This window comes from Amyelois transitella, chromosome 29 (genome assembly GCF_032362555.1).
Source record: "Amyelois transitella isolate CPQ chromosome 29, ilAmyTran1.1, whole genome shotgun sequence".
Lineage (NCBI taxonomy): Eukaryota > Metazoa > Arthropoda > Insecta > Lepidoptera > Pyralidae > Amyelois > Amyelois transitella.
In genome coordinates, this window is record NC_083532.1 from 566,208 (window position 1) to 592,162 (window position 25,955).

Below are 25,955 nucleotides of genomic sequence, written 5' to 3' on the forward strand. Positions count from 1 at the left end.
AATGGGCGATAGGATATGCTTCAAACAACTTGGTCCAAAAGCAAAATTTTGCGCCATAAGCGCTTAGTTTACAACACTCCAAACAAACATTTGACGTTGACAGTTGAGATTTTTTTTCCGTCTCCGACACGGACAGACTTAGATCAAAAGACAATGCTGCCCAAAAATATTTTTTCGTAGTCTCGTCATACATTATTAGGTGATGTGTACATAATAGCTGGCTACTTTTAAATTTGCTTGTAAATCATAGAAACCCTTGGTAAATGCTTGGTACTCACTTCTTCCATAATTCTATTTTTTCCTACAATACTACAAAATGTACACATACAAAAAGCAGCAAACATCAATAGAAACGGGTTCAGCAGTTTTTGATTTTATTCGTAATCTTTTCTATTTATACCTATGATTGACTTTGATTTTGTCTGCCTATCATGTCTTCAAATTTTAACTTATTTTATGTGACCAATTCGAAATCCGTTCAGTGGGTAAGTAAGTAGTTTTCTCGTAATAGGTACACACCCTTACAAACATTCGCATTTAATTTTATAATATTAGTAGAATTAAGATGAATTTGCGGTATTGTAGACGTACACCTTTATTTATTTAAACTTTATGCACTATACAACAGGTGGACTTAATGCCATTGCATTCTCTGCCAGTCGAACCTTTGGACTGAACTGAGATGGATGTACGGGTGGTGCGATGACTGTAAAAGAAATAATAGATTACTTTAAACACTTACATAGAACATAGTTTACATACGAGTAGGTACATAAGTTTGACTATAGATATATACTTACTGCATATAAAATAAACATACATATAGGTACTTCATAAGTTGGATGATTGTGTTGAGATTAAAACAATCTACTGTTCAAAAAGATGTTTATGGAAAAAAAGATGTTTATATTTAAGTATATGCATTTGATTTTTTATTTAGTTTCATCATTTACACACGACGCGGTATAAAAGTCTCAATTAGCTAATGTAGTCGTCTTAAATCTTGAAAATATAAATTATTGTGTCTCAGTTGTAAAACGCAGTTACTAAAATCACTTTCCACTTGCCACGATCTCTGCACACTTCATTCGCTTCATCCACATTCATAACTCTCTTCATGCAAGCTCGGCGGTTTCGGGTACTCTTGACCTGACCCTTTACCAGGACGTCTTTAATTTGATCAAGATACATTCGTCTAGGTCTTCCCACTCCGACGTTTCCCTCCACACTCTCCTTTTATATCTGCTTAGTCAATCTGCTTTCATTCATCCTCTCCACATGACCGAACCATCTTAACATAGGTACCTACCCTTTTCTATTCCTGTAACTACATCTTCTTTCACATAATTAATTTGTTAATTATTATTTCTTAATTTATTTATGTACACAAAATTATATACAGGAGCATTTAATACAGTAATTGTAGTACAAAAGTGCTACTTATTTCAATAGAATGAGGAGAGGAGAGATGAATACTGGTATTAGAAAAAAAAAAGTTACAAGTGATAGTTTTTAGAAAGGTTTACTTAAGCTTTGCCCTTTTCAAGATATATTGCAAACTAAACCTCACAATATCTACTTTGTGTATGTACGGTCGCGTTCATAATTGCAGTCATAGTTCGCAAAACTTTATAGCTTGCAGTCACCGCTGTCACTCACACATTCACACAAATAACACAATAAACAACAAGCGGTTAAGAGTTGGGTAACGCGCCATCAAGAAGAGGGTAGTGTAAAAAGTCGACCGCTCAGCGACCGTCGTCCGCTAATCAACACAGCGACACGCCACACAGCGGAGATCCATGGTGGAACAGTACGAAAATAATGGCTTCATATCGACCAGAACATTTGCGGAACAGTTCGACACATCAGTGGTTACTGTTCGTCGAGTTTGCACCGTGAGGGACTATTCCACAGACAGCCAGCAAGAAAGCCGTATTTATCCGAAATAAATAAGCAAAAACATTTAGAATTTGCTCGGCAGTATTTGGATTTTGACTGGAACACGGCGATATTTACGGACAAAAAGTTCGTTTACGTCATCGCAACACGGTAGGCTTCATTTATGGCGAAGAAATGCAACTCGGTATGAAGAAAAAAATATTGTGCCAAATATGGAGTCTTGACACATATCTGTAAATATGTGGGGCTGGATGAGTGCTGCTGGACCTGGAGAACAGATGTGGATAGCAGGATGCGCTACAGCTGCTCATTATGTGCAAGTGCTGGAAGAAACCATGTTACCAACTGTGCGGTGTATTTATCCGATTGATGATATGCAATATCATTTGTGCAAGACAACTACCCTGTGTATCGAGTCCATATAGTGCGTGAAAGGTTCTGCCAGTTTATATTAAAACTACTACTTATATAGTATTTTAAGGACAGCTTCAATATCTTTTCTTTATGAAAACGAATAATTAAGCTGTAACCTTAATAACAGGAGATAGGTAAATTAGTGTAATATGCTGTATGTATACCTTTATATAATCATCAATATGTAAACAAAACTATAGGTAAACTGTTTCAATAAAATTTACTAATTTTAATTATTGAATGTTTTATTTTGCTCCCTCTTGTTTAATATTTCTTGCTGATTTCCGTGTTTGAAGACACGGGTTTCGTAATTCTTAGATATCAGTTAGTTAGTTAGTCAGTCAGTTACTTAGTTCAAATGGCACCTTGAAACATTAAAAATTGTCAGTAACAATATATATTTTTTTTAATAGACAGAAATTCCTTGAATAACTTCGGAATCCGCTAGTAACTAGAACAAGCGAGTGTGAGCAAGCGAGATTATCTAATATATCTTAGATCTCACTTGCACAAACGAAGTAATAAAATTGCTACCCAATAACTTTCAAAGGAACCACTACCTATGTTAGGGTCGTGTGCAGACAAACTTTCAACTTTATTGAAATGACATAAGTCTGGCAGTCGCAGGCTTCCCTCTATAGGCAAATCTTATGCAAATAATGAGAGACGACGATATCTCGATCGACAATTATTGGGCCCAGTTCGGACATCGTTGATTACCGTCTCTTTCTGTTTTGTTATGTTATATGTCATAGAATAATAAACTGTTTTACTTAGTAATCATTGGTATTAAAGACCGTATTCATTTGAAGGAATATTTATTCTTTTTAAATATGCATGTGTGTGTGTGTATCTAGTGGAACCACAGTGCACGCTATTTTAACCCGTAAGAATTTTAAAACTATGACTGCAGATATGAACGCGATCGTACTTACTTTAAACGTTTTAAAATTCAATTTTCTTGACAAAGGACATCAAACGAGGTAAATTTTACGTTGTAAAATAGTGAAAAATGGTTTATTAACATTTTCCATTTCACATGCGCGAGAAAATGCATCGTGAAAACGTTAAATTGTTTTCGTATACCTTTTGGTCATGATTTTCAAGGTTGCGTAAATCGATACTAGGTAATATTATAAAGCTGAAGAGTTTGTTTGTTTGTTTGAACGCGCTAAACTCAGGAACAACTGGTTCGAATTTTAAAAATTTGTTTTTGTGTTGAATAGACCATTTATCAAGGAAGGCTTTAGGCTATATAACAACACGCTGTAACTATTAGGAGCGAAGAAATAATGGAAAATGTCAAAAAGACGGGGTAAATTATTCATGATTTGAGGGCTTCAATGATGCCTAAAATAACTATTCCACGCGGACGAAGTCGCGGGCACAGCTAGTCTGATATTATTATGTATGTATCGTTTCAAACCCCTTACAAGGCGAGTGTCAGTGTGAATCGTCACTTATTCGATGATCGTAGCTCTTAATTCAATAACTGAATGGATTCATCTTGGGTTGTCTCAGACCACGGTAACATACGATGTATCACGCCTCCACGATGTCTTCATACGCACACATACATACATAGACTCACGTCTATACCCCTTGCGGGGTAGACAGAGCCAACAGTCTTGTAAAGACTGATAGACCACGTTCAGCTATTTGGCTTTAAGATATAATTCAGATTCAAATAGTGATAGGTTGCTAGCCCATCGTCTAAAAAGAATAATACATACATATAATCACGTCTATATCCCTTGCGGGGTAGACAGAGCCAACAGTCGTGTAAAGACTGATAGGCCACGTTCAGCTTTAAGAAATAATTGAGATTAAAATAGTGACGGGTTGCTAGCCCATCGCTTAAATGAAGAATCCCAAGTTTATAAGCCTACCCCTTAGTCGCCTTTTACGACATCCATGGTAGAGAGATGGAGTGGTCCCATTCTTTTTGCTATTGGTGCCGGGAACCACACGGCACAATGTCTTCATTATATGATATCTAGCATAGCTTGAGTAAGTAGGTAAGCTTTTAACAGACGAGTTAAGCATCTCTGTGTATCAGCCACTAGCTATATATTATATACTAGCGACCCGCCCCGGCTTCGCACGGATGCACAGCCGATACTAAATATATATTTATTAGAACTAACTAAAGGACCGCCCGCAAAGCGGCTAACTAAGTCTTGCTCCAGGCAAAAATGTCACTTCTGCCTTTTAAAACATTTTATGGTTCTATCTTTTGTAGTTTAGGCAGCGTACGCAAAATAAGTAACTTTTTGGTTGATTTTTTTCATTTTGTGTCCGAAAAATCCGGATATATATTACGGAACCCTATTTTTTTCCAACATAAAATATAGTCTATGTTACTCGTGGATAATGTAGCTTCCGAATGGTGAAAGAATTTTTAAAATCGGTCCAGTAGTTTTTAAGCCTATTCATTACAACCAAACAAACAAACAAACAAAGTTTTCCTCTTTATAATATTAGTGTAGGTAGTGTAGATATGAATATGTATGTATGTATGTTTGTATGTAACGAATGAAAACGCGACTACGACTGAACATCGCCCACACATAAACTACTGATCCGTCACATCGATAATGGTCAGCATATTACGTTTTTTATTAACAATTACTACATTGTACTAGATAGAGACGGCTTTTGACCACGATATTATGGTTGGTCAGTCATGCTCATGCCGTGCTGTGAGCGGTGTGACTGAGGAAGGTCATATACAGGGTGTCTGGTAAATCGCGTTGCGTTTTTATTTTATCAGTCACACAAAGGCTTACAAACTTGGGATTCTTCTTTAGGCGATGGGCTAGCGACCTGTCACTATTTGAATCTCAATTCTATCATTAAGCCAAATAGCTGAACGTGGCCATTCAGTCTTTTCAAGATTGTTGGCCCTGTCTACCCCGCAAGGGATATAGACGTGACTATGTGTATGTATGTATGTGCACAAAGAACCCAGCCAGCCACATCTTAAACATGTGATTTCATGTAGGTATTGTATTTTATTATTTATAAGTAAATAAGTAAACTAGCTGTCCCGGCAAACGGCATAACATGCCATATAAATAAATTTGGTGATATTAACCTCAGTTATGATTTTTTTATATATCCTTAAACTTGTATAATTATAACGTGGTTTCGTTCCTTTATTCTATTAAAAAAAATATAGTTTTACTAGCTGTCCTGGCAAACGTTGTTTTGTTATAATTTTTAAGTAATTTCTAGTTAAAAAAATGTTGAGTGTGGAAAACCTTTATCACTGAGGAGCATCAAAAATATATACATATGTATGTTGGATGATTCTCAGACCTACTCAATATGCTTACAGTCTCTCAATCTTCATGAGAATCGGTCGAGCCGAGACACGAGAATATTGTTTATGATAATATATATAATACTAGCTGTGCCCGCGACTTCGTCCGCGTGGAATACTTATTTTGGGTATCATTGAAACCCTCAAGGATGAATAATTTTCCCCGTTTTCTTCACATTTGGCATTATTTCTTTCCTCATTATAGTTGCAGCGTGATGTCTAAGCCTTCCTCGATAAATAATCTATTCAACGCAAAAAGAATTTTTCAATTCGTACCAGTAGTTCCTGATACCTATTAGCGCGTTCAAACAAATAAACAAACTCTTCAGCTTTATAATATTAGTATAGATATATAAGATTTATCTTTCCTTTATCTTTTTTGAATTACTGGATGCCGAAAATGCTGATCCGAAAACGATAAAACAATATTTGTTACCTTTTATTAAACGTGTAAACATCTTGTTAGAACAATAATTGTTTTACAAACGCCTTGGGGCAGGGCTGGGCGGGTGAACGCATTTACACCGTCGTGTAATGCAGAGTACTTGGAGCTTATAACAATGCCGTGTGGTTCCCGGCACTAAAATAAAAAAGAATAGTACCTCTCAATTTCTTTCCCATGTCGTAAAAGGCGATTCAAGGATAGATAGATACAACCTGTGATTCTTCTTTTGGCCTTTCAAGACAGCTGGATTGAAGGGACCTTACTAATTAATTATTCTTAACTGAGTCACATACTTTAGTTTAAGTGCTAACGAATGCTCTTTCATATGAGGCAAAAAAAAACATCGTGAGACTGTTGGCTCGTGTCTACCCCGCAAGGGATATAGACGTGATTGTATGAATGAATGACTTGTAACAGTTATTTATAACAATAAAGTAGAATATATCTTTCCCATGGATGTCGTAAAAGGCGACTAAGGGATAGGCTTACAAACTTGGGATTCTTTTCTGGGCGATGGGCTAGCAACCTGTCACTGTTTGGATCTCAATTCTATCATTGAGCCAAATGGCTGAGCGTGGCCATTCAGTCTTTTCAGGACTGGTGGCTCTCTCTACCCCGCAAGGGATATAGACGTGACCATATGTATGTATGTGTGTACGTGCACATTTTGCGTCAGACCCAAAAGATCGTAGTGGAAAAATCGCTTCTGTGTAAATGCGGCCTGTTGATTTCTCAGTATATTTATAGGGCTCTTACGGATGTTTGTCCCAAGCGTGTGCTCTCGCCCTTAGCATTAGGGGTGTCAAATCATAAATTTTTTAACTATGATTTAACTATGTTGGTCCCGACATTAATGTATGGGAGTAAAAGTTGGGTATGGCAAAAGAAGCACGAAAGCAGAATAAATGGGAGCGTTAAGGAGTATGATAGGTGTGAAATTGAGTGACCGGATAAGGAACAGCGTGATAAGGGAATGTTGTGTTGTGAAAGAAAATGTAGTTACAGGAATAGAAAAGGGTATGTTAAGATGGTTCGGTCATGTGGAGAGGATGAATGAAAGCACGTTGACTAAGCAGATATACAAGGAGAGTGTGGAGGGAAAGGTCGGAGTGGGAAGACCTAGACGAACGTATCTTGATCAAATTAAGGACCTCCTGGCAAAGGGTCAGGTCAAGAGTACCCGAAACCGCCGAGCTTGCATGAAGAGAGTAATGAATGTGGATGAAGCGAAGGAAGTGTACAGAGATGACAAGTGGATAGATGTAGTCTCTGCCTACCCCTCCGGGGAAAAAGGCGTGATTTTATGTATGTATTTTTGTATTTAACTAGCTTTTGTATCATTCATCATACGAGGTATTTTGAAATATAAGTACTTAAGCGTGCCGTGTGGTTCCCAGCATCAATAGAAATAAATAATAGAACCACTCCATCTCGTTCCCATGGATGTCATAAAAAGCGATTAAGAGATAGGCTTGTAAACTCGTATTCTTCTTTCAGGCGACGGGCTAGCAACCTGTCACTATTTGAATCTCAATTCTATGATTAAGCCAAACAGCTGAACGTGGCCTATCAGTCTGAAGCCGAAGTAATGATTCGGCTCGACCGCCACCAAAGAGAAGATCTTCCGCCAGGCTGGAGTGACGCCTGAGGAAACCGCGCGACAGACGATGTTGTGTCGGAGGTTGTATATATGCTCCAATCCGAGAAATCTTTGCTTGCGCGATTTAGGTTTTTCACTATTTTTGACTGAGAGCGTTACGTGATTTTATTTTTGTACTATTGTGACGTGGAGTGGTCGCCGCAAGTCTTTTCCAGACTGCTGGCTCTGTCTACCCCATAAAGGCTATAGACGTGATTGTATATATGTATGTAAGTCAGGATTACAGATAAAGGCGGCCATTCTAACATGGTTACTCGAGGCGTATATCGTTAGACCTCGACTAGACTAATAGTGTACCCTATTTGGTCAAGGTACAAGTTCGTCTTGACTTTACAATGTTTTGCAATAATGTCCCTTGAAACAGCCCTATCGATAGAGTTTACCATCTAAGCAAAGAGTAGAATAAATATTTTTTCAGATTATTCAACTTTGGTAAAAAGCGAAATGGATTGTTAATTCATTAAGATCGGTTTTATTTTTTACATAACTAACTAACTAACTAGTTATTTAGCCGTGTAGTTCCCGGCACCAATACAAAAAAGAATAGGACCACTCCATTTCTTTCCTATGGATGTCGTAAAAGGCGACTAAGGGTTAGGCTTACAAACTTGTGATTCTTTTTAGGCGATGGGCTAGCAACCTGTCTCTATTTGGATCTCAATACCATCATTAGGCCGAGCAGCTGAATGTGGCCATTCAGTCTTTTCGGGACTGTTGGCTCTGTCTACCCCATAAGGGATATGGACGTGACTATATGTATGTATGTATGTAACTAACTAGTTATCTAGTTTAAGATCGGTCTTATCTTTATAGGTAACTACTTTAGATTTTTCGTACACCTACATATATAGGTCCATCTGTGATTTATGTCACCGGAAAATAGCAAGAATCGTTAATTTATCAATTTTCTACACATACATACATACAATTATGGCTATATCCCTATAAAATAATATAAATAAAACATATATATATTTTATAAAAATAATAATAATACATACATACATAAATACGGTCACGTCTATATCCCTTGCGTGGAAGACAGAGCCAACAGTCTTGAAAATACTGATAGGCCACGTTCAGCTGTTTGGCTTAATGATAGAATTGAAATTCATATAAAGTGACAGGTTGCTAGCCCATCGCCTAAAAGAGGAATACGAATTTATAAGCATATCCCCCCATCGCCTAAAGATGAATCCCAAGTTTATCACTTAGTCGCCTTTTACGACGTCCATTGGAAAGAGATGGAGTGGTCCTATTCTTTTTCATATTGGTAGTGGGAACCACACGGCACACGGGTGTATCTTTATAACAAAATTAAAACCTTAAATGCGTTTATCTTACACTAGTTTTTTTTCACACTTTCCATTATTTCTTTGCTCCTTATAGTTGCAGCGTGATGTTATATAGCCTTCCTCGATAAATGGTCTATGCAACGCAAAAAGAATTATTCAATTCGAACCAGTAGTTCCTGAGATAAGCGCGTTCAAACAAACAAATAAACTCTTCAGCTTTATAATATTAGTATAGATTAAATTTTTATCTTAGCGGCTACTATGCTATACAATTTTAAACAGTAGTCGTCTTAATTTAGTATGCAACCTCCATTGTACCTTAATTATTGATACCTTTATACATATCCACAAAACTAATTATTCAATTATTTATAGTTATTTGTATTCACGATATCATATATTCTACCTTTGAAGGTAATTCATTTAAGTTAACTATAGGGTATAGTTTATTAGAGCGAATTAGTTGGTACATAATATTTGTCACCTAACATAATTACTTAGTTGTATTTTGACCAGAGTTGGAGAAAATTTATGCACACGTTGTTTGTTTATAATAAGACTAGCTGTGCCCGCGACTTCGTCCACGTGGAACAGTTATTTTGGCCATCATTGAAGCCCTCAAGGATGTATAATTTTCCCCGTTTTTTTCACATTTTCCATTATTTCCTCGCTCCTTATAGTTGCAGCGTGATGTTACATAGCCTAAAGCCTTCCTCGATGAATGGTCTATTCAACGCAAAAATAATGTTTCAATTCGAACCAGTAGTTCCTGAGATTAGCGCGTTCAAACAAACAAACACTTCAGTTTTATAATATTAGTATAGATTACCTACACGAGTATGATAAATATTTCTTCCTGGTAAATTCACACGACACACTGCTGACTGCATGATGGGAACCCTTCCTAGGGGTAAACATTTAAATTATAATTTTTTAAGTCTTTAATTAAGAGTTTTAATTTGTGTTTGTTTTTAATTATTAAATAATACATAATCACGTCTATATCCCTTGCGGGGTAGACAGAGCCGACAGTCTAGTTTGTTTGTTTGCTACCCATTCACGCGTTATCTCCTGAAATTGCGTATCTATATAATAACTAGCTGTGCCCGCGACTTGGTCCGCGTGCAATAGTTATTTTGGGCATCATTGAAGCCCTCAAGGATGAATGATTTTCCCTGTTTTTTCACATTTTACAGTTCTTCGCTCCTAATAGTTGCAGCGTAATGTTATATAGCTTAAAGCCTTCCTCGATAAATGGTCTATTCGACGCAAAAATATTTTTTCAATCCAAACCAGAAGTTTCTGAGATTAGCGCGTTCAAACAAACAAACAAACAAACTCTTCAGCTTTATAATATTTGTATAGATAGAAAAGACTGTAAGGCCGCACATTCAATTGTATAGCTTTATAATGGAATTGATATTCAAATAGTGACAGGTTGCTAATTATCATCTACAAGAAGAATCCTTAGTTTATAACCTTTCCCCTTAATCGTTTCTTATGACATCCATGGGAAAGAGATGGAGTGGTCCTAGTCTAGAGTTCTGGAAACTACACGACACAGAAAGGAATACATACATACATAAAATCACGCCTCTTTCCTGCAGGGGTAGGCAGAGACTACCTCTTTCCACTTGCCACGATCACACATGCACACTTCCTTCGCTTCATCCACATTCATAACTCTCTTCATGCAAGCTCGGCGGTTTAGAAGAAAGAAATACTAAGGAATAAAACTACGTTTTGGAAGTCAGTTCCATTTATTTATTGATTTTGATTGATACCTTTGGCTCATTATATTATACAATCAACAATTTATAACATTTTTAAATCTAACTTACATGTTTTATACAATGTTATGTAACAAGCACACATTTAATTTATTTTTTTAAATACAATACACATTGTATTGTATTTAATGTATCGGTAAATTTACTGACGTAATTACAAATTTTTCTATGGCATAAACAAATAGGTAATTAATTTTTAAAAATATTAATGCTCCATTGATTTACATACCTATATATATTTTTAAATTATATAACCCATAACTTAAAACTAAAATAATAAATCATATTTATTTGCCAACTAACTAAGTATAAGTGCATTTAATTTCATAAATGATAAAGTCTAGTACCTACTTATTTTTAACAAACAATAAATTATTGATTTTCCAATTAAATAAACAATTTTTTTTTGCAAAAAACTTTTTTGATAATTTTAAATTTATTAAAATGTGTTTTGGTTATTTACATAAATAGGAGAAGTGCGCTTGACATAACATGATCCCACTTCAAACCCCCAGCCTTCGGTTCAAAGTAGAGACAATATTTACTTACTGAACTCGTCTTAACACTACCTAAATGTAAGAATTGTGATAATCAGTTATCATAATTTTTACTGTTAATTCTGATCGGATGAAATCGGTGATGATATAGTAAATTATATTGATGGGTTTGCATGAAAATAATGATGTAATATTGATGTAGTAATTACGTACTTTGGAATATACGTAGAAGGATGTAGTCAAGAGGCTAATTTATTATACATATATTTTTTTTGTTGTATTGAAAAGTACAAAATTAAGAATTTTAGAAGGGCAATATTTACTTGCTTTTAAATATGCGGTTAACATCTGAACGTGGCCTTTCAGTATTTTCAAGACTGTTGGCTCTGTCTACCCCGCAAGGGATATAGACGTGACCATATATATGTATGTAATTTACTTGTCACTAATGTTAAGCATGCTGTGCGCAATTTGTTGGTTTTCAACCAGTCATAAACCTTCGCTATATGTATTAAGACATTTTACGTTGTTTTAAACTGTATTGCGCGCCAATAAATAAATGAAAAAAAAAACAAAGATGGCAATTTTTTTTATCATTATTAAAATACCTACAAAAATTTTCGTGACCTGATCTCAACCTTTCAAAAGGAAAAACAGGGCAGGACAGTAAAATTAATTAAATAATTGTTTTATTACGTATTTTTTTTTAATTTCCTGAACATAGGCAAGAAACAGCTACGGCGCGGCGCATTAATGATGTTTACTTACAAGGGCTATCTGCAATCTATTGACTTGATACCTGATAGCCTTTTAATTTTAACTGCCCAGTTTCCCTACGTGAAATAATGAATTTCGTGACACCGAACGAAGACTGTCAATGTTTACCACCGCTTTTAAATATTGGATGAAAATTTGTAATTATTTATGTGTTCATTTAAGCAGATATAAAAAAGAATTAATGTTTTTTTTTACTTTTGCATTAAAATAGAGACTTATTATTAATTATAAGACCATAATATAAATTATTCTATTCTGTAGTAATAATTGGAATAATACCTATTTTAATTGATGAGTTATTTAAACTATTATTCGCGTGAACGCGGTCGAGACATAGTTTGGTATAAAACGAGTTCAGCAATAGGTATTTATGTAATCTAATTATTAAATTTATAATTATTTATAAAGTCGTCTCACCCGCTTAGCCACCTTCTAGATTATTAATAGTAACTATTATAAAATTATAATAAAAGTGTTTTAATAACTTTTTGTTTTCAAATATTTGTGAGAAAATACTGATAATTTTAACTTATATAATATTTTAAATGTAAAAATGTCTGTTATAGTTTTCACGGCTCAAATGCTATAGAAATTGAAATGGAGACAGTTTAAAAGCTGAGGTCAAACGTCAACGTGAGGTCAAAAAAAATACGTAACTACATTTTTTACGGCAAATACGCGAACAGCTAGTAAATTAAGAAAAAGTGTATTGAGCCATTTCAACTAAATTATTGATTTTATTATTATATAATCAATCATATTATTAAAATATAATTAATTTTTAATATAAATACAGTCGCTCACAAAATTGACTTTTTTAGATATTTTTTATGCTTAAATTTAAATAATATTTATGACTAGAATTCTTCAGTCCATGGTAGTTCGTGGGTCTTGGAGTTTATTCCTCACTCGCTGGGCTTTCTTCGCTTGCTCTGGTGAAGAAAAAAAAAACAATTTAACAATGCAATAATGAAAAAAAAAACAAAATTTATATGGAGAAAAGGAAATGTCGAAAAGCTGACCTTGGGTTCTGACCTTGAGGATACAAATAACAATGTAGGTACAAAGATGAGAGGAATTTCGTTTGTCTGTTTGTTTGTTTGTTATATCTTTATTGCGTAGAAATTTACACAGTAACAAGAAAATAGTAAGTATATACATAGTTATAAAAGAAACAAATCACATCATGCATTATTCGTATTTATTAAACACATTTTTTTTTAAATTCTGAAACAACATTTAACAGAAAATCAATGAATTTCGAACTCTTTTTATAACTTTTTGTTTATATTAAATTATAATAAAAAGTGTAGCAGAGATTTCACGGATTGGAGCTATATATACAACCTCCGACACAACATCGTGTGTCGCGCGGTTCCCCAGGCGTCACACCAGCCTACAGGAAGATCTTCCCTTTAGTGGCGGTCGAGCCGAATCATCGCTCTCACTACAAAAAGTAAAAATACCGCGCAACAGACGATGTTGTGTCGGAGGTTGTAGATATAGTTCCAATCCGTGAAATCTTTGCTTGCGCGATTTAGATTTTTCGCTGTTTTTGTTTGATAACGTCGCGTAATTTTATTTTTTATTCTTGTGGCGTATAGATTTCGTCACAATACATTTACTTTGGCTCATTATATTATACAATCAACAATTTATAACATTTGAAATCTAACTTATATTATACAATGTTATGTAACAAGCACACATTTTTTTAAATACAATACACATTGTATTATATTTAATGTTCGGTAAATTTACTGACGTAATTACAATTTTTTCAATGGCATAAAAAAATAGGTAATTAATTTTTAAAAACATTAATGCTAATATATATTTTTTTTTAAATTATAGAACCCATCACTTAAAATTAAAATATAGATGTGGCGTATAGATTTCGCCACAATACATTTACCAAAATTCGTAATTTCCTTACCTGGCCTCGTAAGTACCTCTGGTAGGTATCTTACATCGAAACAAGGAATACACGCCCGTGTATTCACACAGCATGCTGGGTGTACCCTGTGGGGGGAGAGACGACCCAACTGACACCTCAGACCGCTTGCCGTAACGACTGCCCAGGAAGAATCTGCAAGAATCCTCTCAATTTCATCTACTACATACATATGGTCACGTCTATGTCCCTTGCGGGGTAGACAGAGCCAACAGTCTTGAAAAGACTGAATGGCCACGTTCAGCTATTTGGCTTAATGATAGAATTGAGATTGAAATAGTGACAGGTTGCTAGCACATCGCCTTGAAAAGAATCCCAAGTTTGTAAGCCTATCCCTTAGTCGCCTTTTACGATATCCATGGGAAAGAGATGGAGTGGTCCTATTCTTTTTTGTATTGGTGCCGGGAACCACACGACACTACATCTACTACCTATATGTATATTTTTTTAAGATACAGTTAGTAGATGAAATTATATGACATATCAGATACTAGTGTCCGACCGAAGCTTCGGCTTCGGCTTCGGCTTCGGCCACCTTCGGCCAAAAAATCCACCTTCGGCGAAACATTCGGCTTCGGCCCAAAATCCGGCCGAAGCCGAAGGTTTCGCCGAAGGTCCGAGCGACCGTCGAGATTGAACGAACTGTTACGAAAGTCATGAGGCGGCGGGGAGTCACTGTCAAAATATCACATTGCTGATTGCATGCATCAAAACAAGTCCGTACGTGTATTTAAACGAGTGTTTTTGTAAGAAATCAAATCATTATTTTTACCAGTAGGTAAATCACAAACTTTTATCTATACATATTATAAAACAGTAAAAATATTTTGTCTGTACATTTAGTATTTACGACTGAAATGGATAGAGGGACACTTAGAATGAATAATAGAAAGCAAAAATATTTTTTTTTAATTTCTTGTCTGTCTGTCTGTATGTATGATCACGATTATCTCCGAAAGTACTAAACCGATTTACTTCAAACTTTCATCAATTGCTTTGTTTTAACTCAGAATAACATTTAAAGTTTGTTTCATCAAAATCGGTTCACAAAAAAAAAAGTTATAACATTTGAATGAACTCAAGGCATCAGTATGCCGGCAAATAAGTTACGAAATTAAAAATTCAAAGTCATTTATCATTATACGACGGCATTATACCTATAACATATAAATTTAAGTGAAAGGCGACTAAGGGATGGGCTTACAAACTTGGGATTCTTTTTTAGGCGATGGGCGAGCAACCTATCACTTTTTGAATCTCAATTCTATCATTAAGTCAAATAGCTGAACGTGGCCATTCAGTCTTTTCAAGTCTGTTGGCTCTGTCTACCCCGCAAGGGATAAAGACGTGACCATATGTATGTAGTCTACTTTAATTTCGACACCAACGCAACGGCTTCGATGGTCCAGTGGTTAGCCCGTGAGACTGTGAAGTTGGCGGTCCAAGTTCGAATCCCAACAATTACAAGATATTTTTTATTATTAAAAATATGTATATTTTTTTTGTATTGTTTGAGTATTTTATGTAAAAAAACTGAAAATCAAAATACTACATTATAATAAAACGGTAAAAATATTTTTTCTGTACATTTAATATTTTGACTGAAACGGATAGAGAATTTTTTTTTTACATTTTTTGTCTGTCTGTATCTGACTGTATGATTAAAATTCAACTCGAAATTTACGCGGACGAAGTCGCGGGCAACAGCTAGTTTATCTCTAAACCAACCACCTCTATGATATATCATCAACTTCTATATGAGACAGTCAATATATAAACCTTCAATATTGAGGTTTTGAAATGATTTTAATATTAATTGTAGCTTGTAGACAATATTGAACAAAATTAATTACTGAGTGCTGAGAGAATATAAACCTTCGGCTTCGGCTTCGGCTTCGGCCGAAGGTTGTGGCGATAGCCGATTAATCGGCTTCGGCTTCGGCTTCGGCCAAAAATAGACCTTCGGTCGGACACTATCAGATACATATATCATATACAGACAGATTACAAAATTACATTATTATCCTTAGTAAATGTATATATAGTCCATACGATACATATAATCACGTCTATATCCTTTGCGGGGTAGAGAGAGCCATCTCGAAAAGACTAGAAGTCCACGCTTAATGATGGCATTGAGATTCGAATAGTGACAGGTTGCTAATCTATCGCCTATAAAGGAATCCTGACTTTATAATCCTATGTCTTAGTCGCCTTTATGAGTAAGAGATGGAGTGGTCCTATTCTTTTTTATATTGGTGTCAGGAACCACACGGCACATACTTGAGATTCTTGTTTTAGCCAATGGACTAGCTAGGTACCTGTTACTATTTGAATAGACTTAACGAGGTACCTATACTAATCTTTTCAAGATTATCTAACTACCCTGTAAAGTTTATCAAGACATTGTTAAATAAATAAATATAAATATATATACGGGACAAATTACACAGATTGAGTTAGCCTCGAAGTAAGTTCGAGACTTGTGTTACGAGATACTAACTCAACGATACTATATTTTACGTATAAATACTTATATAGATAAACATCCAAGACCCAGGACAATCAGAAAAAGTTCTCTCATCATGCCCTGGCCGGGATTCGAACCCGGGACAGCCGGTGTCACAGACAAGCGTACTACCGCTGCGCCACAGTGGCCGTCAAATCTTTTCGAGATATCTAACTACCCTGTAAAGTTTATCAAGACGTTGTTAATGAATACGTTAAAAATGCATCAATTTATTATAGTCACCTGTCATTTCTAGGCATCATTACTCGTGGTGGGGATCTCCCGTATCGCGTGGACAACACGAAGGGCACCGGTGATACTGATAAGGAAAAATATATATATATATATTTTATAAAAAATAATACATAAGATTTATATATATTAATAATATAGATTTTTCTTACACGAAACGTTACAGAATACAGAACGACTGTTGGCTCTGTCTACCCCGCAAAGGATATAGACGTGATTATATGAATACATACATATGGTCACGTCTATATCCATTGTGGGGTAGACAGAGCAAACAGTCTTGAAAAGACTGATAGGCCACGCTCAGCTATTTGGCTTAATGATAGAATTGAGATTCAAATAGTGACCGGTTGCTGTTGCTAGCCCATCGCCTAAAAAGAGAATGCCAAGTTTGTAAGCCTCTCCCTTAGTCGCCTTTTACGACATCCATAGGAAAGAGATGGAGTGGTCCTGTTCTTTTTTGTTTTGGTGCCGGTAACCACACGGCACGGCATGAAAAAAAATAATATGTAGATTTTTCTTACACAGAACGTTACAGAATACAGAATGACTGTTGGCTCTGTCTACCCCGCAAAGGATATAGACGTGATTATATGTATGTATGTTAATAAGGTTAATTTAAGGCGGGTGTTATAGGCTGTAAGTATCACAGTATCATCCGGCTAAATAAGGTAACAAAGGGAAAAGATTAGTTATTATTTTCGTAATGAAAACTCAAATTCAAAAATTACCAGACCGATTTCGATAACATTTAGCACCAGAGACAGACAAATATTCAATGGTGAATTAAGTAATTTTTGTTCTGGAAATTACCAAAGGACTCGCTCCTTCACACCATGCATTATTAATTTGTTAAAATTATTTAACTCAAATCCATTCCCAGATAGAATAAACTCACTCTCAGCCCGTTTTTCAGCATGTACTGCGTCTGTGAAGGCGGCACTTATAACCAGGAATGCGCATACGTATATCCACATGGTGATGACCTGGTCTTCAAGGCTGATCAGCTGGAGTGTGGCTAAAAAATAATAGAAAAACATACATACATACATACAACCACGTCCATATCCCTCGCGGGGTAGACAGAGCCAACAGTCCTGAGCGGACTGATAGGCCAAGTTCAGCTATTTGGCCTAATAATAATTTAATTTATAATAGAAAAAAGATTTTTTAAAGGATTTTTTACCTATGAAATTTTAGCAGGTTGACTAAGCAGATATACGAGGAGAGTGTGGAGGGAAAGGTCGGAGTGGGAAGGCCTAGACGAACGTGTCTTGATCAAATTAAGGACTTCCTGGTAAAGGGTCATGTCAAAAGTTCCCGAAAACGCCGAGCTTGCATGAAGAGAGTTATGAATGTGGATGAAGCGAAGGAAGTGTGCAGAGATCGTGGCAAGTGGAAAGAGGTAGTCTCTGCCTACCCCTCCGGGAAGGAGGCGTGATAATATGTATGTGTGTATATATGAAAAAAAAATTGTTGCTACTTCCTTTGAATCGATCAGGGCAAGAGAAACGTATTTAAAAAAATACTTATATACGGGACAGATTACACAGATTGAGTTAGCTTCGAAGTAAGAAAATGCTGCAGTGCAGTTTGTTACCGCTTCTTTTTGCACTGACGCCACGGAAGAGGCGGTAAACTTAATTTATTAGTAATTTATTTGACGTCAACCGATGTTGTGAAACAAAAAGATTTAACAATTATTAAGCGATATGAAGTATTCTATTATAATGAATAAAAAATTTGAATTTGAATTAAGTTGATATTTGTGTTACAAGTTTCATCATTATAACCGATTATGTGCCGTGTGGTTCCCGGCACCAATAAAAAAAAGAATAGGTCCACTCCATCTCGTTCCCATGGATATCGTAAAAGGCGACTAAGGGATAGGCTTATAAACTTGGGATTCTTCATTTAGGCGACGGGCTAGCAACCTGTCACTATTTGAATCTCAATTCTATCATTTAGCCTGTCCGCTAAATGTGGCCTGTCAGTCTTTCAAGACTTTTTTTAACTTTGATACAACAAAAAAAAATATTTTTTAAATTTTTTCTTACAATTCTACGAATTATCGGTTCTATTTAAATCTAAAGTAAACGTAAAATTTTACGTTAAATATTATTATTATTTTAGTCTTTATTTGCAATAAGTTTGGAAGCAAACTTCACTCGGCTCGCTAACAATATCAATAATTTACATCTCATTCGGAGTATAACGTTAAGTACATGTTTGTTTACGTTACCCTTTTGAATAATTTAAATTCATCTTTGAAAAAAGTAAATTTAACACACTGTTATGGTTATGTGTGAGAATAAAAAAAAACTTTAAGCTTGTGGTCAGTGTCGTGAATTTAAAAAATAAAAACGTTGGTCAACGTTCGTATCAAAGTTAAATGTGAAATTTTAAATTTAATTAGATCAGATTTATTATTTTTTTCGCGGCAGTGCATTTTTAATCTTTTTAGGTGTATAATATATTAATAAATAAAATTAAAAAAAAAAATTATTGCTAACTAAATATTGTTAGAACAAAAATAGCCAAAATATGTAAAGTTAGAGTGATTATTATCATTAAAAAAAAACTTTTAAAATAAATATTATACCTTAAATAAATAACATAAAATTAATGATTGCCTAATAAGGCCTAGACGAACATATCTTAATCAAATTAAGGACGTCCTGGTAAAGGGTCAGGTCAAGAGTACCCGAAACCGCCGAGCTTGTGACGCGAAGAGAGTTATGAATGTGGATGAAGCGAAGAAAGTATGCAGAAATCGTGTGTGTGAGTGGAAAGATGTGATTTTATAAATGTATGTAGGTATTAAGAAAGTAAGTTTAACATATTTTTCGCACGGTTAAAGCACAGCTGAACGTGGCCTATCAGTCTTTTTAAGACTGTTGGCTCTGTCTACTTCGCAAGGGATATAGACCGGACTATATGTAGGTATGTATGTAAAAGTACAGCTACCCGCAATACTAAATTAATGTTTTTGAATTTAGACAATATACATTCGTCCACGATTTAGATTTAAGAGATCTATGTATATTGGTAAATTAACGTCCGATGAAAATGCTGCAGTGTTGTATGTTCCGCCGCTACTTCTACTCACGCGCTTCGGAAGCGGCAGTAGTTATAATTGGATTTAAGTGATGCGATGTCAATAAGTGATACCTTGTGTCCAATTTTGAAAAAAAATCTATTCTATTCTATTCTACAGACGAAACAGCAGACCAAAGCATGTATGTTACAATTATAATTGACATTTACGCATTCCCACGATCATTTGGCATTATATTTTCGTTGTTTATTACAAAGTGTTTATCAAACGCCCGGAGGCTACAACGGGAAAGAAATTAAAAAAGAAAAATGGCGGAGAGTGAACCTCCGTCGACTGTTTCCGGAGAATGGATTATTGGTTCTTTTTTTAATGTTTGAGTATTGTTTTGTTTGACGGCCTCTGTGGCGCAGCGGTAGTACGCTTGTCTGTGACACCGGAGGTCCCGGGTTCGAATCCCGGCCAGGGCATGATGAGAAAAGATATTTGTCTGATTGGCCTGGGTCTTCGATGTTATCTTTCTAAGTATTTATTATAAAATATAGTATCGTTGAGTAAGTATCTCGTAACACAAGTCTCGAACTTACTTCGAGGCAAACTTAATCAGTGTAATGTTCCGTATATATTTATATTTATTTATTTATTTAATGTTTGCCTGTACCTTCCGTTATCTTTTCCTCTCGGGAGAGGAGCCCGGGGTATGCCTTTGACCATGGACCCTGGATTGTGTGAGTCAGGTTTTTACACGAAGCGACTCCCGTCTGACCTCCGCAACCTTTGCAGGGGAACCTCACCAATATTGGATCATGGTTATATCGAATGGGCCGTGTGGTTCCCGGCACCATTAGAAAAAAGAATAGGACCACTCCATCTCTTTCCCATGGATGTCGTTAAAGACGACTAAGGGATAACCTCATAAACTTGGGATTCTTCTTATAGGCGATCGGCTAGCAACCTGTCACTATTTGAATCTCAATTCTATCATTAAACCTAACAGCTGAACGTGGTCTTTCAGTCTTTCAACACTGCTCAGTTTACCTTGCAAGGGATATAGACGTGATTATATGAATGAATGAATGAATGAATATTTTTTCCAAATTGTTCTTACACCATATTTTGGTATATTTAGGGAACAAACGCAGAATAATGATAAAGCAAGTCAATCAATTAATATTGACGAATAAAAATAAAAATTTAATGATTGTTCGGTGTAATGGATCGTCAAAATTTTAATTAGAACGAAATGGCCGTCTGTCATGGAGAGATGCATTTTATTTTGTGTTCCTTTTTACCCGACTTCTATTAAAGATAATTATGTCTGTCGCGCGTTTCTTGTTTGTATTCATTCATACATACATATATATAATCACGTTTGTACCCCTTGCGGGGTAGGCAGAGCCAACAGTCTTGAACACGTCTGTATCCCTAACAAACAAACTACACAACAATACAAACTGATCGGCCACGTTCAGCTGTTTGGCTAAATGATAGAATTGAGATTCAAATAGTGACAGGTCGCCAGCCCATCGCCTAAAAGAAGAATCGCAAGTTTATAAGCCTATCCCTTAGTCGCCTTTTACGACATCCATGGAAATGACATGGAGTGGCCATTTTCTTTTTTTTTATTGGTGCACCACACGGCACGGTTTGTATTCAAGTACCTTTTATTCTTTACTAGCGACCCGCCCCGTCTTCGCACGGGTGCAAAATTCGGAAAAAAATATACATAAAAACCTTCCTCTTGAATCACTCTACCTGTTACAAAAACCGCATCAAAATCCGTGGCGTAATTTTAAAGATTTAAGCATACAGACAAACAGACTAAAATAGCGACTTTGTTTTATACTATGTAGTGATCATTAAGCCAGACAGCTGAAAGTGGCCTTACAGTATTTGGCTCTGTCTACCCCGCCAGGGATATAGACGTGATTATTTTTTTATTATATCTTATAAAATGTAATATTCTTTACTAACTATGCCCGCAACTTAGTTTGCGTAAGGTTCGAATAAGTTTTAAAAGTAGTATTCTTCTATGGATTATGACATAAATAAGTTAATATTTAGTAAAAAAAAGCAATCCGCCCGTTTGTTTGTTTGTTCACACTTATCTCTGGAACTTATGGTTATTAGTTTTTAGTTTTTTTTTTAAATTTAGGCATTTGAGGCCCATGGAAGTAATAAAAGGTATTTTAATAAATAATAACTTTTTATTAAATACATTTTACATACAAGCATAATTTCTTTTTAAATATATAGTCAGTGTTTTAAATATTTTTATTTGACTATACTTACTATACTACCTATATGAAAGGAAAGGTTGAGTTTAAGTATATAAAATATTTACTTAATTTTATTGATTTAAATTTATAAAATAAACTACACGTAATTAACTTGAAAAAACACACACTAAGTAATAAAATTAATCTAAAAATTGATATTTGTTTTCGAAACTATTGTCACATAAAAAATAAAATAATTAAGTATAAATAAACGAAAAAATCATACATACATAATATTGTGTAAGTATTTTTTTCATCGCACAAATACATCCCATTCCTACAGAAGCTCTGTCAACCCGTTAAGTGCAAAACGTGAATACTCAACTCACCTCTTCCCCTGGCTTCTTCTTGCACGGCACTGCGATGTCAGAACCTTGTCCTTTCCTTATATACCCTGCCTTGTCTGTCACCTGGATAAGGCAGCTTTCACACTGGGCTTATAATCAATCATTAAATTTTCTTAATACTACATACATAAAATCACGCCTCTTTCCCGGAGGGGTAGGCAGAGACTACCTCTTTCCACTTGCCACGATCTCTGCATATTTCCTTCGCTTCATCCATATTCATAACTCTCTTCATGCAAGCTCGGCAGTTTCGGGTACTACTAATACTATTCATAAATAATACTGGTTTTAACTCGCACGTACATACATACATGCATATAAACACATCTTTCTCCCTTGCGGGGTAGATAGAGCTAAAAGTCTTCAAAAGACTGATAGGCCACGTTCAGCTTTTTGGCTTGATGATTCCAATAGTGACAGGTTGCTAGCCTATCTCTTAGTCGTCTTTTCTCATCCCGGTAAAAATATAGTTTTTTAAAAGTAAAGTTCCCGTGGAATTTGCGAAAAACTTCTATTATTTTGTATGTGGCACTAAATAAGCGCGGACGAAGCTGCAGGTCTTAAAATAGTGACTCATAATATAAGTTTACTAAGCAGATATACAAGGAGAGTGTGGAGGGAAAGGTCGGAGTGGGAAGACCTAGACGAACGTGTCTCGATCAAATTAAGGACGTCCTGGCAAAGGGTCAGGTCAAGAGTACCCGAAACCGCCGAGCTTGCATCAAGAGAGTTATGAATGTGGATGAAGCGAAGAAAGTATGCAGAGATCGTGGCAAGTGGAAAGATGTAGTCTCTGCCTACCCCTCCGGGAAAAAGGCGTGATTTTGTGTATGTATGTAAGTATCTATACTAATATTATAAAGCTGAAAAGTTTGTTTGCTTGTTTGTTTGTGTGATTGTTTGAACGCGCTAATCTCAGGAACCTAAATTCGAAGCAGTAGAATTGAAAAATTATTTTTGTGTTGAATAGACCATTTATCGAGGAAGGCTTTAGGCTATATAACATCACGTTGCAACTATTAGGAGCGAAGAAATAATGGAATATGTGAAAAAAAACGGTGAAAATTATTTACCCTTGAGGGCTTCAATGATGCCCAAAATAACTATTCCACGCGGACGGAGTCGCGGGCACAGCTAGTGTAGTATAAGTTCGCGTGTACACGATACAGCAGACGCGTATAATTGAACGCAATGTGTAACTACCTTTATATACAGAACGGAAACTGCTCTATGTGGAGAGGAATAAACGTTCGGTATATTTCAGTTTTCAAAAAATTGTATTCACGAAATTAATACAATCACGTCTTTATCTTTTTCGGAGTGGACAGAGCCAGCAATATCGAATAGAATCTAAAGCCACGTTCAGCTGTATGGTTTAATGATGGAATTGGGATTCAAATACCTAAGCATAGTTAAAAAATTTACGGTTCCCGGCACCAATAGAAAAAAAGAATCTCTTTCCCATGGATGTCATAAAAGGCGACTAAGGGGTAGGCTTATATACTTGGGATTCTTCTTTTAGGCGATGGGCTAGCAACCTGTCACTATTTGAATCTTAATTCTATCATTAAGCTTTTTTTTCTGTCTTTTACGGTTTCTTTCAGTCTTTTGACGACTATTGGCTCTGTCTACCCTGCAAGGGACATAGACGTGACGTATATGTCATGACAACATAGTCGCCTTGTACGACATCCGTGGATAAGAGATAGAGCGGTCCTATTCTTAGCTGGGTTTGCGCTGATACAGAAAAACTAGGCATAGACAGTAATACTTATACATATGTGAGCGATTCGCATGGCTGTCGAAGGTGGTTGGACCACTGTGTGGTTTCGAACTCAGCTTGGCAGACTGTTGTGGAGGTTGAGGTTAGGGAGGACGTGTTTGTGTCAGATCATTTACCGCTTATTATTAAATGTGATCTAAACATTGTAAGGCCTACGTTACTGTTACCTAACCTACACCGAAGCACAGTTATATGGGGAGACCGGGATGAAACACAAACAGCTATGTATCATGATCTGTGCCATAATAGTATGCGTGACATTGATTTTCCTTCCGAGTTTACTGAGTGTAGCCGCGGAATGTGTAGCAACAGTGAACATAAGCTAGTGCTCGACCGTTTGTACCAAGATATCATCTGTGCCTTAAGTAATGCTGCTAAAAACACTTACAAGGGACGGTCTAAAAGGAAAAGCAATGGCAGGCATATATGTGGCTGGAATAAGCATGTTCAGGAGGCTCACAAGCTGGCCAGGCTTAACTACCAAATGTGGCTGCTTTATAATAGGCCTAAAAACGGTAAAATCTATGAGCTTATGCATGAGTCTCGCAAAGTATTTAAAAGTCGATTAAAATGGTGTAAACAAAACCAGGATCAACTTAAAATGAATATCCTCGCCAAACACAGATCTGCCAAAAAGTTTGATCGCTTTTGGAAGGCAACGAGGAAGCTTGATGTTCAGCCTGGTCTGCCGGCTAGTGTAGGAGGAAAAAATGAGCCGGCGCATATTGCTGAGATGTTCAGAACTCATTTTCAGGTAAATTCACCTTTGGGTCCCTCGGTTCAATCTTTCGAGGAGACCAACCCCAAGAAAGAGGTACAGTGCTTGCGCGTGTCGGCCGGCCAGGTTAGAAAAGCTTTAAAGAATATGGCTGGCGGTAAGTCTCCTGGACATGACGGGATTAGCGTAGAGCATTTAAAACATGCGGGTGTTCACCTTCCCAGAGTACTGGCTCTGTTGTTCACAATGTGTATTAGTCATTCGTATTTGCCACCAGAAATGTTGAAGACCATCGTGATGCCCATTGTGAAGAACAGAACTGGAGACGTCTCGGATAGCAAAAACTATCGCCCTATATCGTTGGCAACAACAATTGCCAAGGTGTTGGATGGTGTGCTTAACTCTTATCTAGAGCAATTTGCTAACTTACATGATGCACAGTTCGGGTTTCGATCTGGACTATCCACCGAGAGTGCGATTATAGGTCTTAAGCACACTATCCAATATTACACAAAGCGACGGACTCCGGTGTACGGCTGTTTTCTGGATTTATCTACGGCTTTTGACCTAGTGTCATATGATAAGTTGTGGAGAAAGTTGGAAGACAGGGGTGTACCGGATGAAGTAATAAATTTGTTAAAAGTTTGGTATTATATAACCAATTATGTAAAATGGGCTGGCTGTCTGTCTGGGGCATATAGGTTGGAGAGCGGGGTAAGACAAGGTGGCCTGACATCGCCTACGCTCTTCAACATATATGTCAATGATCTCATTGTCGGGCTGAGTAGTATGCGTGTTGGATGTCGAATTGATGGAGTTAGCATCAACAATATAAACTATGCTGATGACATGGTACTGCTTGCCCCGACTTTGGGCGGTTTAAATCAATTGTTGTGCGTGTGTGAGTCATATGCCATGGAGCATGGGCTCATATATAATGTAAAAAAGTCGGA

General features: G+C 36.1%; 1 protein-coding gene across 1 annotated transcript; it reads right to left on the bottom strand.

Annotated features, from left to right (window-relative positions):
• Positions 1-11,048: 11,048 nt before the first annotated feature.
• On the bottom strand, positions 11,049-22,503 carry LOC106140241 (RYamide neuropeptides-like). The gene is made up of 5 exons (XM_060952781.1): positions 22,484-22,503; positions 17,719-17,838; positions 16,812-16,887; positions 14,042-14,194; positions 11,049-13,037 (listed from the first exon to the last, which is right to left on the bottom strand). The coding sequence occupies exons 2-5, from the start codon at positions 17,795-17,797 to the stop codon at positions 13,004-13,006; spliced, it is 342 nt and encodes a 113-aa protein (XP_060808764.1). The 5' UTR covers positions 17,798-17,838; positions 22,484-22,503; the 3' UTR covers positions 11,049-13,003.
• Positions 22,504-25,955: the final 3,452 nt, after the last annotated feature.